The sequence below is a fragment of the Metarhizium robertsii genome, assembly GCF_000187425.2.
Source record: "Metarhizium robertsii ARSEF 23 chromosome Unknown MAA_Scf_3, whole genome shotgun sequence".
Lineage (NCBI taxonomy): Eukaryota > Fungi > Ascomycota > Sordariomycetes > Hypocreales > Clavicipitaceae > Metarhizium > Metarhizium robertsii.
This window is the reverse complement of record NW_011942171.1, coordinates 2,193,580-2,205,775: the sequence shown is the minus strand read 5'-3', so window position 1 is coordinate 2,205,775 and position 12,196 is coordinate 2,193,580. Positions and strand designations below refer to the sequence as shown.

General features: G+C 51.3%; 2 protein-coding genes across 2 annotated transcripts; one reads left to right on the top strand and one right to left on the bottom strand.

The window, feature by feature from the left end:
* Nucleotides 1–1,797: 1,797 nt before the first annotated feature.
* Nucleotides 1,798–3,839, bottom strand: MAA_03734 (sulfate adenylyltransferase; the record flags this gene model as incomplete). Its single annotated transcript, XM_007821732.1, has 5 exons — nucleotides 1,798–2,993; nucleotides 3,059–3,207; nucleotides 3,273–3,455; nucleotides 3,519–3,546; nucleotides 3,671–3,839. 5 exons carry the CDS (start codon nucleotides 3,837–3,839, stop codon nucleotides 1,798–1,800), a joined length of 1,725 nt encoding a protein of 574 aa, XP_007819923.1.
* A 4,738-nt stretch (nucleotides 3,840–8,577) lies between these two features.
* MAA_03735 (transient receptor potential ion channel) lies at nucleotides 8,578–11,428 on the top strand (the record flags this gene model as incomplete). Its single annotated transcript, XM_007821733.2, has 2 exons — nucleotides 8,578–8,857; nucleotides 8,934–11,428. 2 exons carry the CDS (start codon nucleotides 8,578–8,580, stop codon nucleotides 11,426–11,428), a joined length of 2,775 nt encoding a protein of 924 aa, XP_007819924.2.
* Nucleotides 11,429–12,196: the final 768 nt, after the last annotated feature.

The following is a 12,196-nucleotide window of genomic DNA, read 5'->3' as shown; positions in this document are numbered from 1 at the left end:
GGATTTCGTCAGGTTCAGGCACCGATGACTTCACTCAGTGTGGGAGGTAAGTAACTGGGTGCGGGACTATGCGGGACTGGGTGCCCATGAGGATGCGGTGTGCTTGCAGCTCTGAATTCCGGGAGTGGGGGAGGCTGTCTTGGAAACGGCAGACGAGAAATGTGGATAATAATAGATGCTGCGGAAGATGCTAAGGAAGGAGGTAAAGGATGGCTGTGAAGACGGTGATGCGAGGTGGAGGAGGAGAATCAACATGGACGAGCGGCAAAAATGCATCGAGCAGGAGCAGGAGAGCAGCTCGGGGATGCCAAAGTTCAATGCTTGAAGCACTCGAGGCGTCAGTCAGTCCACCAGGCTGCCGGTTCATATTCACTTGAGCTGTTGGCCAGTTACAAGGCACAAGGCCCAGACCCTGCACCACCAGCTGCACCACCACCCAAGGGTGTAGCCGCTGCTATGGAGCGGCTTCTCAGGGTCCCGTCTCGCCATCCTTTCTCTTTGGTCCATTCACAAGATAGCCAGCCTTCAGAAAATAAAAAAACTGGGACTCCAGGCTTGCGGGTGGCGTCCAACATTTCCCAACATTGAAACATAAGGACCACGACCAGCTCATCAATCCTCCCAGACGTCTCGTCTGTCACGACAGCACATGCCCCTCTGGTTTCCAGCGAGCACCCGCATGGGGCGAGCTTGAGTTGGGGCTCCAGCTGGGTGAATTGCTCGGCGAGCTCATGGACTCTCTTTGCTAGGTGCGCAGCTGCCGTCCCACAAGAATGCTTTGCCTAAATAAATATATTAAGTGCATACATACTTCTTAATACATACTTAAGTACTTAAGTAAATATTTTTTTATTCTATATTACAGTATATCACCGTATATTTTATGGTAAGTAAACACTAGGGGTATAAGCGCACCTAGCAAAAAGAGTCCATGAGCTCGCCGAGCAATTCACCGAGCTTGGCCGCTTGAGCTTTGTTTGGGCTGCAGGCAGCATCGACGCCCAAAGCAATTCTTCTTCTCTCAACGGCTCTCACCCAGTCACCACCAAGAGTACTCAAGTGCTCGCAGCCACGTGTTTGCGCCGCGAACCAGACCATCTCCCAGGCCGACTCATCCAACACGTCTTGCCTCGTCATCGCATCACCACCATCCGCCATCATGTGCCTGCAACTGTTGACTAAAACCTTGCCTGAACACATCTCCCCCCCAATCGGCATCTCCATCACCGCGTAAGCCGCCCATGCATGCCCGATACAAGCAACGCATGCATGACAAGCAGGAATTCGCATCCCTTCTCCAATTCATCTGGAGTTGCTCGACGGGCGCCAAATGCCCACCTCGCTGCACCTCCATTCATTCATGCAGGGTTTTAAGCGCCCAGCCTCCAAATCGTCGCCCAACTCTGCAGCCATCGCATCGCATCGCTCTCTCACCGTCCGCGCCGCAGCTTCCACAGAGTACCTTAGGTAGGTAGTCAAGTACCTTCATCTTGTCTTTGCTCTATTTTGAACGCAAAATTCTATCTCGAGGCATCTAGATGCACTCAGATGCCCGGTCCATCCTTCCAACACCGTGCTCAAGTGCTGCCAACTACGTTCTGGTCTTCATATTTTTTTTGTTTTTGTTTTTGCAATATCTCTTCCCAGTCTCGTAGCAATTTCACGACGCAACACCCGCACAGTCCCAAACGCCATAGCCATATGTCACTCCCGTCTCCTCCCAACCCGCGTCAAGTCACGTACGCAGAGTATCCCTGTTTCATCATTTGTCGTCTTACTTCTGCTTCGGAATCAGTCTTACACTTGGTCCAGCAACCCGCGACTTTCCAATAACAAGATGATCTCATGCACAATCGATCGAACGTTCTGTGTCTCCAAGTCCACCGTGAGATCGGGCTTGGAAGGAACCTCGTAAGGGTCGTCAACGCCTGTGAAGCCCTTGATCTCGCCAGCACGAGCACGCTTGTAAATGCCGCGTCTGTCAGTCTTCTCGGCGTACTCCAAGGGAGTGGCCACGTGGACCAAGAAGAAGGGACCAGATTTCTCGATGAGCTCGCGAGCCTGAGTACGAGCCTGGTCAAAAGGAGCAATGGGGGCAGCAATCACAGCAGCGCCAGCCTTGGTTAGCTCAGAAGCAACAAAGGCAATTCGAGAGATGTTGAGGTCTCGGTCCTGTCGACTGAAGCCCAGTTCTGGGGAGAGTTCCGATCGGACCGTCTCGCCAAGCAGCATAGAGACTGGCCGTCCACCACCCTGGTTCAAAGTAGTCTGTAGGGCACGAGCAACTTGGTCCTTGCCACTGTTCTGATATCCAGTCAAGAATACAGTGAAGCCCTTCTCTCGTGGCAATGGGTTCTGCTCTCGGAGAACCTTGACAACCTCGGGGTACGAGAACCACTCAGGGATCTCCTTGCCGGTTCTGAGTCTGTTTCGCAGCTCAGTTCCGGAAATGTTCATGGTGCGAGTGCCCTCGGGGATCTCGTTGGCGGGCATGTACTCTTCCTTGTCGGGGATGTAGATCATCTCCTGGAACTCGACCATCTTGATGCCAAGCTCCTCCTGGTACTGCTGGACAAGCTTCTGTGCATCATAAGGGCCATAGTGGTCCTTGCCGTTCTTGTTCTTGCCGGGACCAGCGTGGTCACGGCCGACAATGAAGTGAGTTGCACCGTGATTCTTTCGGATCACAGCGTGCCACAAGGCCTCACGAGGTCCACCCATACGCATTGCCAAAGGAAGAAGAGCCAGAGCAGCCATGCCATTGGGGTATCTGGGCAGCAGAGCCTTGTAAACTCGAACACGTGTGAAGTGGTCGATGTCACCAGGCTTGGTCATACCAACGACGGGGTGGATGAGAACGTTGGCCTGCTGAGAGCGAGCAGCGCGGACCGTCAACTCGCGATGAGCACGATGCATTGGGTTTCGGGTCTGGAAAGCAACAACCTTTTGCCAGCCGAGCTTGTTGAAGTGGGATCGGAGTTCGGCAGGAGTGACTTGTTCAGTCAGTTAGCTTATGTCCAGACAGTATGGCGAGCAGTGGATTTTTTTTTAGACTTACAGCGAAGGTCGAGGAAATCGTAGTGCTCTAAGCGAGCGACAGCTTCAAGCTTGCCGCCAACGTAGAACTCTTTGGCAACACTGAACAGGTGCTTGATACCAGGGTGGGTGTCATCGTCGCTGCCAAAGACCTCTTTGGCCTCCTTGACCCTAAGCATTTCGAATTAGTACATTTGATGAGAGATCGGGCCAACGCCACACAAGGTGCAACGTACTTGTCTGGTCGGTAAACATCCTCAACAGTTAGGATGGCCACGTTATGGTCGTCGCGGGAATCACGCAATGTCAGCTTAGCGCCAGTCTTGATACCCAGGTCGTCAATCTGTTTCTGGCTAACATCGAGGGTGATGGGCATGCTGAAAAGAGCGCCGTCGGCAAGACGGTTGTTCTCAACTACTCTATAAAAGAAAACGTCAGCCTACGCTCAAGACTCGTCCTATGATTGCCATTTCAAGTCTTACCCATTGTAGTCCTTTTCGGTCATGAAACCTATGTTAATACAGTAAGGTTAGTGCCCTTTTCCCTTTCGGCGCAAGGTGTCGCAAAGATGAAAAGCAGCCAGTTGCTGGCCTCGTAGTAGCCTAGTATCCTCCTGGCCCTTCCAGAGACTTACCTTCTAGGGGAGAGAAGCCGCCGTTGAGGATCAGCTCAAGATCGCAGAGATGACGATCTGACAAGACGATGGCGGGATATTTCTCTGCTTCATCGCGCAACTCGGCCTGGCGGGGCAGATCGCGAGCAAACAAGTCCTTGAGGACGCCACCATGAGGAGTGTTTGCCATTTTCTTCTAATGTCTTGAACTGCAAACGCTACAGAAATGTTCCAATTGAGACGTACATGCAGAAGCAGACAGACAACGAGGGATGGAAGAAGAAGATTTCGGTCAGTCGCAAGACGAGCAAACCGAGCGAGGAGCCTGAAGTTAATACTTCAGTATCCAACCCGGGTTCGGAGCTATTATTGTCTACAAGTTAAAGCCCAGGCCCACATGTACGATCACGCAATGGTGGGGGATCCGTGGAAATGGTAAAAGACGAGCGGCTTGGTGTCTGGGGCATCGAATGAGAGAGCAGAAATTCGGAATGCGTCTCATGTAGAAGAGGGGCCCTGATTTCTAAGTGCTTGAGTATTGCGCCACGCCGATTTCTGACTGCAGTCGAGTTAGTTGCAGTTACACAGAGTGAATTTCTGGAAGTCGGGAGGCATTGAGGAGCGGAAGCCAGAGATTGAAACACACATGCACTGCGACACCTGTCAGACTTGCAAACGTCGGGAACAATGCATCTCCAAGAATCCGTGTTTCCCCGCCGTCGTGATGTACTGCTTCCAACATGTCCAAGACTCACTCGCAGCTGCCAGCGTGGCCATCACCTTCCTTCCGCTGGCAGGCGCAAAAGAGGGTGGGAAGAGATATTTTTTTCGGGGCCGGTCCCTGACGATGACGTGCTCGCTCGCCCACGTTACTCAATCATTGCATGTGCTGAACACACATGACGAGCCGCCAGGGATGTCATAATTATTGGGCGGAAATGTGCCATTTGACAGTTCTTCGCAGAGCATGGCTTTTTTTTGTTCACCCTCGTCTCAAGTTCAGCATTGGACGCTCGAGTCAACTCTTCGCGTAATAATAATACCTGCTGCAGAAGGAACAACGGGACAAGATTGCGCCTGGAAGGGACGTCCGGAGAATGCGGTTTGCGACTTGTACACTTTCATGCCCTGTTTCTTAATCGGGCAAGGTCTGATCACACCTTATTTCTGGGTCTCCTTCCGACACGGTCGACCGACCGACTCCCGCTCTCTACCCGACCGACTTGAGCCGCTGCGTCTATGTCCGCGCGGGTTACAATCAGGTCCTCGAAAAACCTTTTAAACTGCTTATTACCCATAGCCACACTTTACTACATCCATATGAGATTTTCTTGACTTACTTTGGTCAGCCATGCTCTGGCCAAAGGTTGGTGGAGTTTGCTGTTCCGCTTGGTGCGACGTGCCGGAGGTCGGATCGTCGGCCACAAGCATCTCCGCCATCTCTCCACCAACGGCCGGATGAAATGCGCGACTTACCTAAAAAATTATGCACACTTATGCCACGACACGGAGTCATCGGCGATTTTGAACTACCTACTTAAAGAGTCCGATGTTTTCTTCCCGCCTCCTATTACCGCGATGTAGCCCTCGACTACAAATGTGGCGCTGAATCTGCCACGAGCTGTCCCTACCCTTTCGGCCCATCGGGGCCCCAGATGATGCATGATGCGATCTCCCCACAGTGAGATGCTGCAAAACGCGGCCAATCATGGAAGTCATATTCGCATACACTCGCCTTTCGATCATTGATACTAATAAGCATGTTTCATATATCTCCATGTCTTTGTCTGTCTAGCTGTATGTCGTTTGTATCTCTCTGGACAATTAGTTTGTCAGCAATGCAGATTCGCTAGCAAGTTGGGGATGCTCAAACATTACACGACTGCCTGTCAGGCACTTGGCGTCTTGCAAATTTACGTGTTCAGGTAGTATCGCGCTCATGGCTTAGCTGTACATTTCATCTTAGTGACAACATTAACCTGGAGATGCGCAGGGGAAAGCAAACCAATTGATGCTGTTGGATGCACCATTCACCTGATTCCAATACCTGACCAATTTCACACATTATATCTTACGAGCCGCGAGTAAGACTACCAGTATAGTCATTTGACCCATTGATTTCCACCCAGAACCACCTGCAACAGTATTCTACTCTCAATGTTTATGTATTCGCATGCTTCCAGACTAAGCTACCCTGTATGCTAAATCGAGTACGTGGGTACGGAGTATTTTCAGAATAATAAAGGCTGGAGCCAATGGACATCCCGGCGAATGTGGACATTCACTAGACGTTTTAATATAAATCTTCAGCCCTATATAAATTAAACCGTAGTTGCTTGTTACAACTCACGGTTCTCCTAAGCCAAGCATTTAACTGCGGCCAGACACTACAAGGGTAATTGGAAAATATGATAATATGAAAAATGATCTCACATAGATCAGTTATTGAGCCAGAGCTAAGCACATCTCACCTACCGAGGCAGCCTTTCTCATGGGTACCCGACTAATCGAACCATACTTTCAGCTAACTCTTTCACCGCGCTTCACCATCTACAACAATCATGTTACATCTTCTGGGAAGCCATGAGTTGTAACAGCCGCACAAGGGCAGAGAAGAATTGATCAAGGATGCAACTGATAAGTCATCGCATTTGCAGCGACCTCACAGAAGACTCAATAAACTTGAAACAACTCGGCAGGACATAGAACATGCAAGACTTCCGGGAGCGGCAGCTTTACATAACTTGTTCACAAAACATACCCCCGGGCCAGTGATAGGAGCTACTCTCTTCACAAGCCCGATCGAACCTGACGTCAAATTGGACCTGAACCAATGAGTGGCAGGTTTGCGCGACGACCCGGCTGTGTTTGCTTTTAATGGCGACCATAGCTCCGAATCAAGCGCGCCACAATGATGACTGCAAAAAGAGAGACGTATATGAAGTATTAGACATGCATCGTTGTCAGCATGAAGAGATGTTGATATAACGATGTCCCGAGCCTATTTATTGTATGACTTCCATAGTAACATTAATGGAAACTGGCTTGGATGATGGTGATTGCCAGTAATGACGTCATCCCACTTTCGCAAGACCAAGTGGTAGCGATCAGACGGGCTCTTAGTAAATGAAGTTCTAGTGCAAATGACGCCCCTGCGTGATTGTTCAGCTTAATGATACCGCTGCGAACACCGACGTTGTGGCACGATACACGCCGACGTCGTTGGCCTGTGGTGGCTTCCACGGTTTCCTAGATGAGAACAATGCATATTCGAGAAGGGTTCGCAGGCAGCGCCACTGGCAGAGAGTCGGTCGTTTGTGCCGATCATCACTGTGACCTGCTCTTTGCGATAAAGTCACAAGGTCCTAGCAGGCTCTTCCCGCTAGGTTCCGACCTACCTTGCCTAGTACCCGAGATAAACCAGGATGGCCAGTCTAAAGGAAAGGCGGTGCATTACGCCAATATGTACTAATCCGTACTAGAACACCAGGTTCCACGTTTCCACCATTTTGTTGCGTTATTAGCGCAGCGTGTTTGACACTCTGGCCTGGACTGCCCCCTTCATGGCCAAAGGAAACAAAGCTTGCGCCACCTCCCCCAAATTGTGCTTCCCAGCCTCCCACGCTCCCAGCCTCACAACACAATCGAATGATTGATAAGGCCGGGGGAGGGCCTTCCGTTCGGCCTCCGAGGCAAGCAGTCCGTGAGATTGTTGGACAAGCATCTGGAAATAAGGTCAACTGATAAGGACAAGGAGTAGGTTGTTCCGGTGGGTGGAGGCATAGCTGGGAAAGTCAATGCTAGTGGACTGGTAGTAGCACTCCGTTGTAGTGTGCAACTCCTGCTGGGGTCCGTGAGACACTTCTCGATTGAACATGATTCATGGCGAATCGACTGCTCGATTCATCCCGAGGGCGACGGACCAAAGCGGCACGGAGGCCAAGAGGGTGCTGGCAACTACGCCAGCACGGCATCAGACGGCAAGGGCATCCGAGCTGCAAGACGACCAATCTAGACGGTCGGCTTGGTGCTGATACTAATGCTGATGCTGATGGTGTGGTGTTGTGGCGGGCTGTTGGCTACCGTCATTCGAAGGTTTGGCCGTTTAGAATTTAGCCAAGACCGTTGGCGCCACTTGCGTTTGTCTGGCTTCAAAGTTGCGGTGCGGTGCGGTGCCTAGTCCGGTCAATCTTGCCCAGGACAACTGGTCGAGGTCCACTTCATTTATCGATCAAGGCCATTTTTGTCGTCCTTTTGGCGATTCCGGTCCCGCGCTGTGTGGTTGGTGCCGTCGGCAGTGCAGTTGGCGGACTCATGGGCAATCCGGCCAGGATGCCCAAAAATACGAGCTTGCTTGCCCATCTCAAACGGCCACCTCCTCTTGTGCAACCCATCCGTTTTTCGTGCTCGTTGGGGGCTAGGCGACCTGCTCAGCATCATCGGTTGAAGCCGATTCGAGGGCAAGTAGGCGTCGTGACGAGAAATTGAGTCGCGGTTTTCTCTTGTTCGCTTTGGCGAAGCCTAAAGTTTCCCAGAGTCACCGACCATCATCAACGCCCGGTAGCGCCTGCCGGCTGAGACAAACCCCCGACCGCCCTCGAAATCAACCCTAGACAGTTTGCTCATGCTTGGAAAAATTTCAACCTTCGACATTCGACCTTCGATTCACGACTCGTATCCTTCTCCTGCGTCCCATGTCTCGTCTTGTTCGCTGGCGGATGTTTCGGCTGCACATTGCGAATTCGCCGCCTCGCCACGGCTGAACTCTTGAAACCTACATCGCCAGCATTTGTTTGTGTCGGGACAACATCACCACTACCATCGTCACCCAGAAGGGGCCCTGGGCTACCCTGAGAATCCTCCGTATCGAGTCGAACTATCCCCTCAGCCCTCCATCTGCCGATACAATGCTGCGATTACGTTCCCCAATGACGGCTCTTCTGCCGCTCCTAGCTTTGCTGTTATGCCATTCCGCGGCAGCCAACGCGCGAGAACCCGTCTATATCAAGGGATTAGGAATCGACGGTGTGAACCGCGACCTTGACGTTAGCCGATATCCCGCCCTGTATACGGGTGATTTCGACGACTGTCTTGGTGGAGAGAGCTTGTTCAATGTCACCAAATTCGATGCTGCATACTATGCTGATAATCTCACGGTCCTATTTCACTTGGATGGAACCACCAATATTCATAAAGAAAATCTCATTCGTATGATCAACCTGCCCTCTGTGAGACCTCATATTTTACACATCAATTCAAGGCTAACATTGTCTTCACGCCACAGTTCACATCTCGGTCGAGGCATACGGGGAGAATAGATTTAACATGACGTATGATCCGTGCAAAGCCAACATCCACAGCATGTGCCCGTTGAACAATTCCGTACCTATAACAGCATTTGCAGCTATCCCCCTTGCTCCGCACGATGTATCTGGCATTCCGTCCATCGCACTGGGGATTCCCGATCTAGAGGGCTTGGCTCGTCTACAAATATTCGCCAATTCGACACAAACCCAAATCGGATGTTTCCAAGCTGTCATGACCAACGGCAACAGCTTTTCGCAACCGGAAGCTGTGTCATCGTTTCTTGGAGTAATGGTGTTCATTGCTGTGCTAGCGTCATTTGCTACTGCCATATATGGCTTGAGCATCCCACATATGCGTGTTCACTATGCACATTCATTCTCGGTTCTCGTCATCTTTGAGACATTTCAGTCCATGTTCTTCTCTGGTGCCCTGTCCGTCAATTGGCCTAGCGTGCTTCCCGCATGGTGGAGCAATTTTGCATGGACAGCAGGCATGTTTGCAAACAAGCAAATTGTTCGCTCAGTGAGCGCCTTTACTGGCAACAATGTCAACATCACTCAAGTAGGTGGCGCTGGTTCAGTCCAGATCAATAATGGCGGTGGCCTGTTACAACAAATTTATGGCCGGTCGTTGTTTGCCGCGTCCCCATTCCAGAACACTGCTGGCTCACTAAAGTCTTTCGCTCAACGAAATGCATATAATGCAAGCGATCCATACGATTATACTTGGGGCGGTCGCCCACGGATGCCTGGTATGCCCATGCCTGGCACTTGGCCCGGGTTTAGTGGAACCTTATCCATGGTTAATATCCCTCCAGCTGAAGCCTTTACCATCTCCATCATATGGCTGCTTGTCATTTTGGCTGCTGTGGCGTTGTTTGTCGGGGCAGTGAAGCTGAGTCTGGATCTCCTGATACGACTGAGGTGGCTCAAATCTGATGGCTTCGACTATTTCCGGTCGCACGTCTGGGGCTACACTGCCTCAGCCCTCCTCCGAACACTGTTCATTGCCTTCTTCACCGTCATGACCCTCGCCATGTACCAGTTTTCACTTCGTGGATCTGCTGGGCCGACTGCTGTGGCAGCCATTGTCTGGTTGATCTTCTTGCTGGGCATTGGAGGGATCACAGCCTATGCCTGCTATTTCCGACTTCGACATGGAAAGTACGAGACTGGGCCGGATAGTCTACGTTTCGAACGGGGCACCGTATTTGGCAAGGTTCCTTTCATTGCTACGACGAGACAGAGCAGAATAGGCGAAGAGGAGCCGAGCCGAAGACCGTATCTATTTGGCACTATGCCATTCGTCAAGGTCAAATACGTCGACGACGACCCGAATAGAGACCCTGTTCACCTGGACGAAGGATATGTGAAGAGATTTGGTTGGCTGTCAGCCCGGTACCGACGATCAAGATGGTGGTTCTTCGCTTTTTACCTTGGTTACCAATTCATCCGAGCATGCTTCGTTGGCGGAGCAGCACGTTCGCCTCTGGCACAAGTTTACGGACTGTTCATATTTGACATCATTGCCCTCGTCGTAATCATGAAGCTGAACCCCTTCGAAAGCAACCGAAACACCGCAGTTGCCGTTTGGATGCTGTCAATTTCTAAGATTGTAACCACTGGCTTGTCGATCGCTTTCCTGCCTGCGTTCTCTATTAATCGAATTGCCGCCACGGTCCTTGGTATTATAATCATCGTCGTCCAAGGATTTGTTGCAATTGCAGTATTGGTATTGATCGTATTAGGGGTGCTTTCGACGTGGATGTCCCTTTCCCGCAACCGAGAAGACTTCCCGCAGGTTTTGGAACAAGTTCGCATCAATTATTTTGAGCACGCAAAGGCTTGCGCGGACGACTTCCCGCCGAGGCCGAAGAAGTCAAACACGAAGGAAGAGACGAGTGAAGGGTCTCGCGAGGCCATGTTTGAAGTTAGAGACGTGCGACGTGCACCCAAGATCGAAGACGAGGGCGTCGATAAGTTCCCAGACTTGGATCCGCCCAGCATATCAGTCACTGCCGTCGGGGCTAGTGGACGCCGGAGTCGAGCAAACAGCGCCAGCTCGAGATTCTCGGTCAGCAGCCTCCCCAGGACCGCCCGTGTTCACCGGGCATCTTGGAGCTCCAAGGACATTCCCTTGTGGGATTCTGAAATGAACAGAGGGGACCAGCAGCGTGTGGGCCGCTCGCGTGCCAGCTCCCTGAGGTTGTCAGGCTATGTGGCAGATGCTCCAGGGACCAGTACACCGATTCGGAGACCCATGACACCACAGCAGGAGATTTTAGAAGAGCCACAAATGCAGCAGCCAGATAGCTCACCAACAGAATACACCGAAAGCAGTCAAGCTTCCAATCCCGAGGAGGCAAGAACAAAGGATTCAGAAGAGGGGGTTTCAACACCTGCAACAGATACAGAGCCTTCTGAGGCAGAGGAAAAGCCGAGAGTGGAGCCCGAGGCAAAGGAGGCATCATAGATGACCTTGATGTGTTTCCATGTGGGATTTAGCTTTGAACAAAAGCGAGATATGGCCTTCATTTACTCCAATCATAGTTTATTTTATCGTGTTAGCGCAATCTAGAAGCTGGGTGAAGGATACAGCGGATCAGAAAAACGAGGAACAAGGAACGAGGGCTGGGAGGCCAGGCTACCTTGGAAGTTTTGCCATTAAAGATGGATGTGTGGACCTAGCGAACCTGATATGTGACGCGTATGGGACCCGGCGTTGGCGACTGATTTTCACGGCATGGCATAGCATTCTGCTTTGGAAGGTTGATTCATGTTGGGTGGCCTGCATGGTGGTCAAAGGAGGAGGATGCGGAGCAGTTTTTGTTGCCTACCAGCACCAATCTGACGATACTCTGCTATTCATAGGTCGACTTGATGAGAATCAATGTAATACGTATTTGGTCGAGCCGAGGCTCGTAAATGATGTATATTTTTTTTTCTTTTGGCTAAAACCATCATCGATGTGTTCTTGAAGGAAATGATCCATTCCGCCGTCAAGGGCGTGCACGCCACTCATTCCCCAGGCTTGAAGAAACCGGAATATAGGCCATGGATGGGCCTCTCGATGCTTCGGTCACGTCGGTGTTGGGCAAAAAGGTTTCCGGTCTCGTTGCATGTCGCGTCGTCGACCTAATTTCAACCTTGGACTCGGGGTCAAAAGACCAGCTGCTCCATACGCACACTCCGTAGAGGTTGGGAGCCGTGGCTCTCCAACAGCCACCAGCAGTTCGACCAA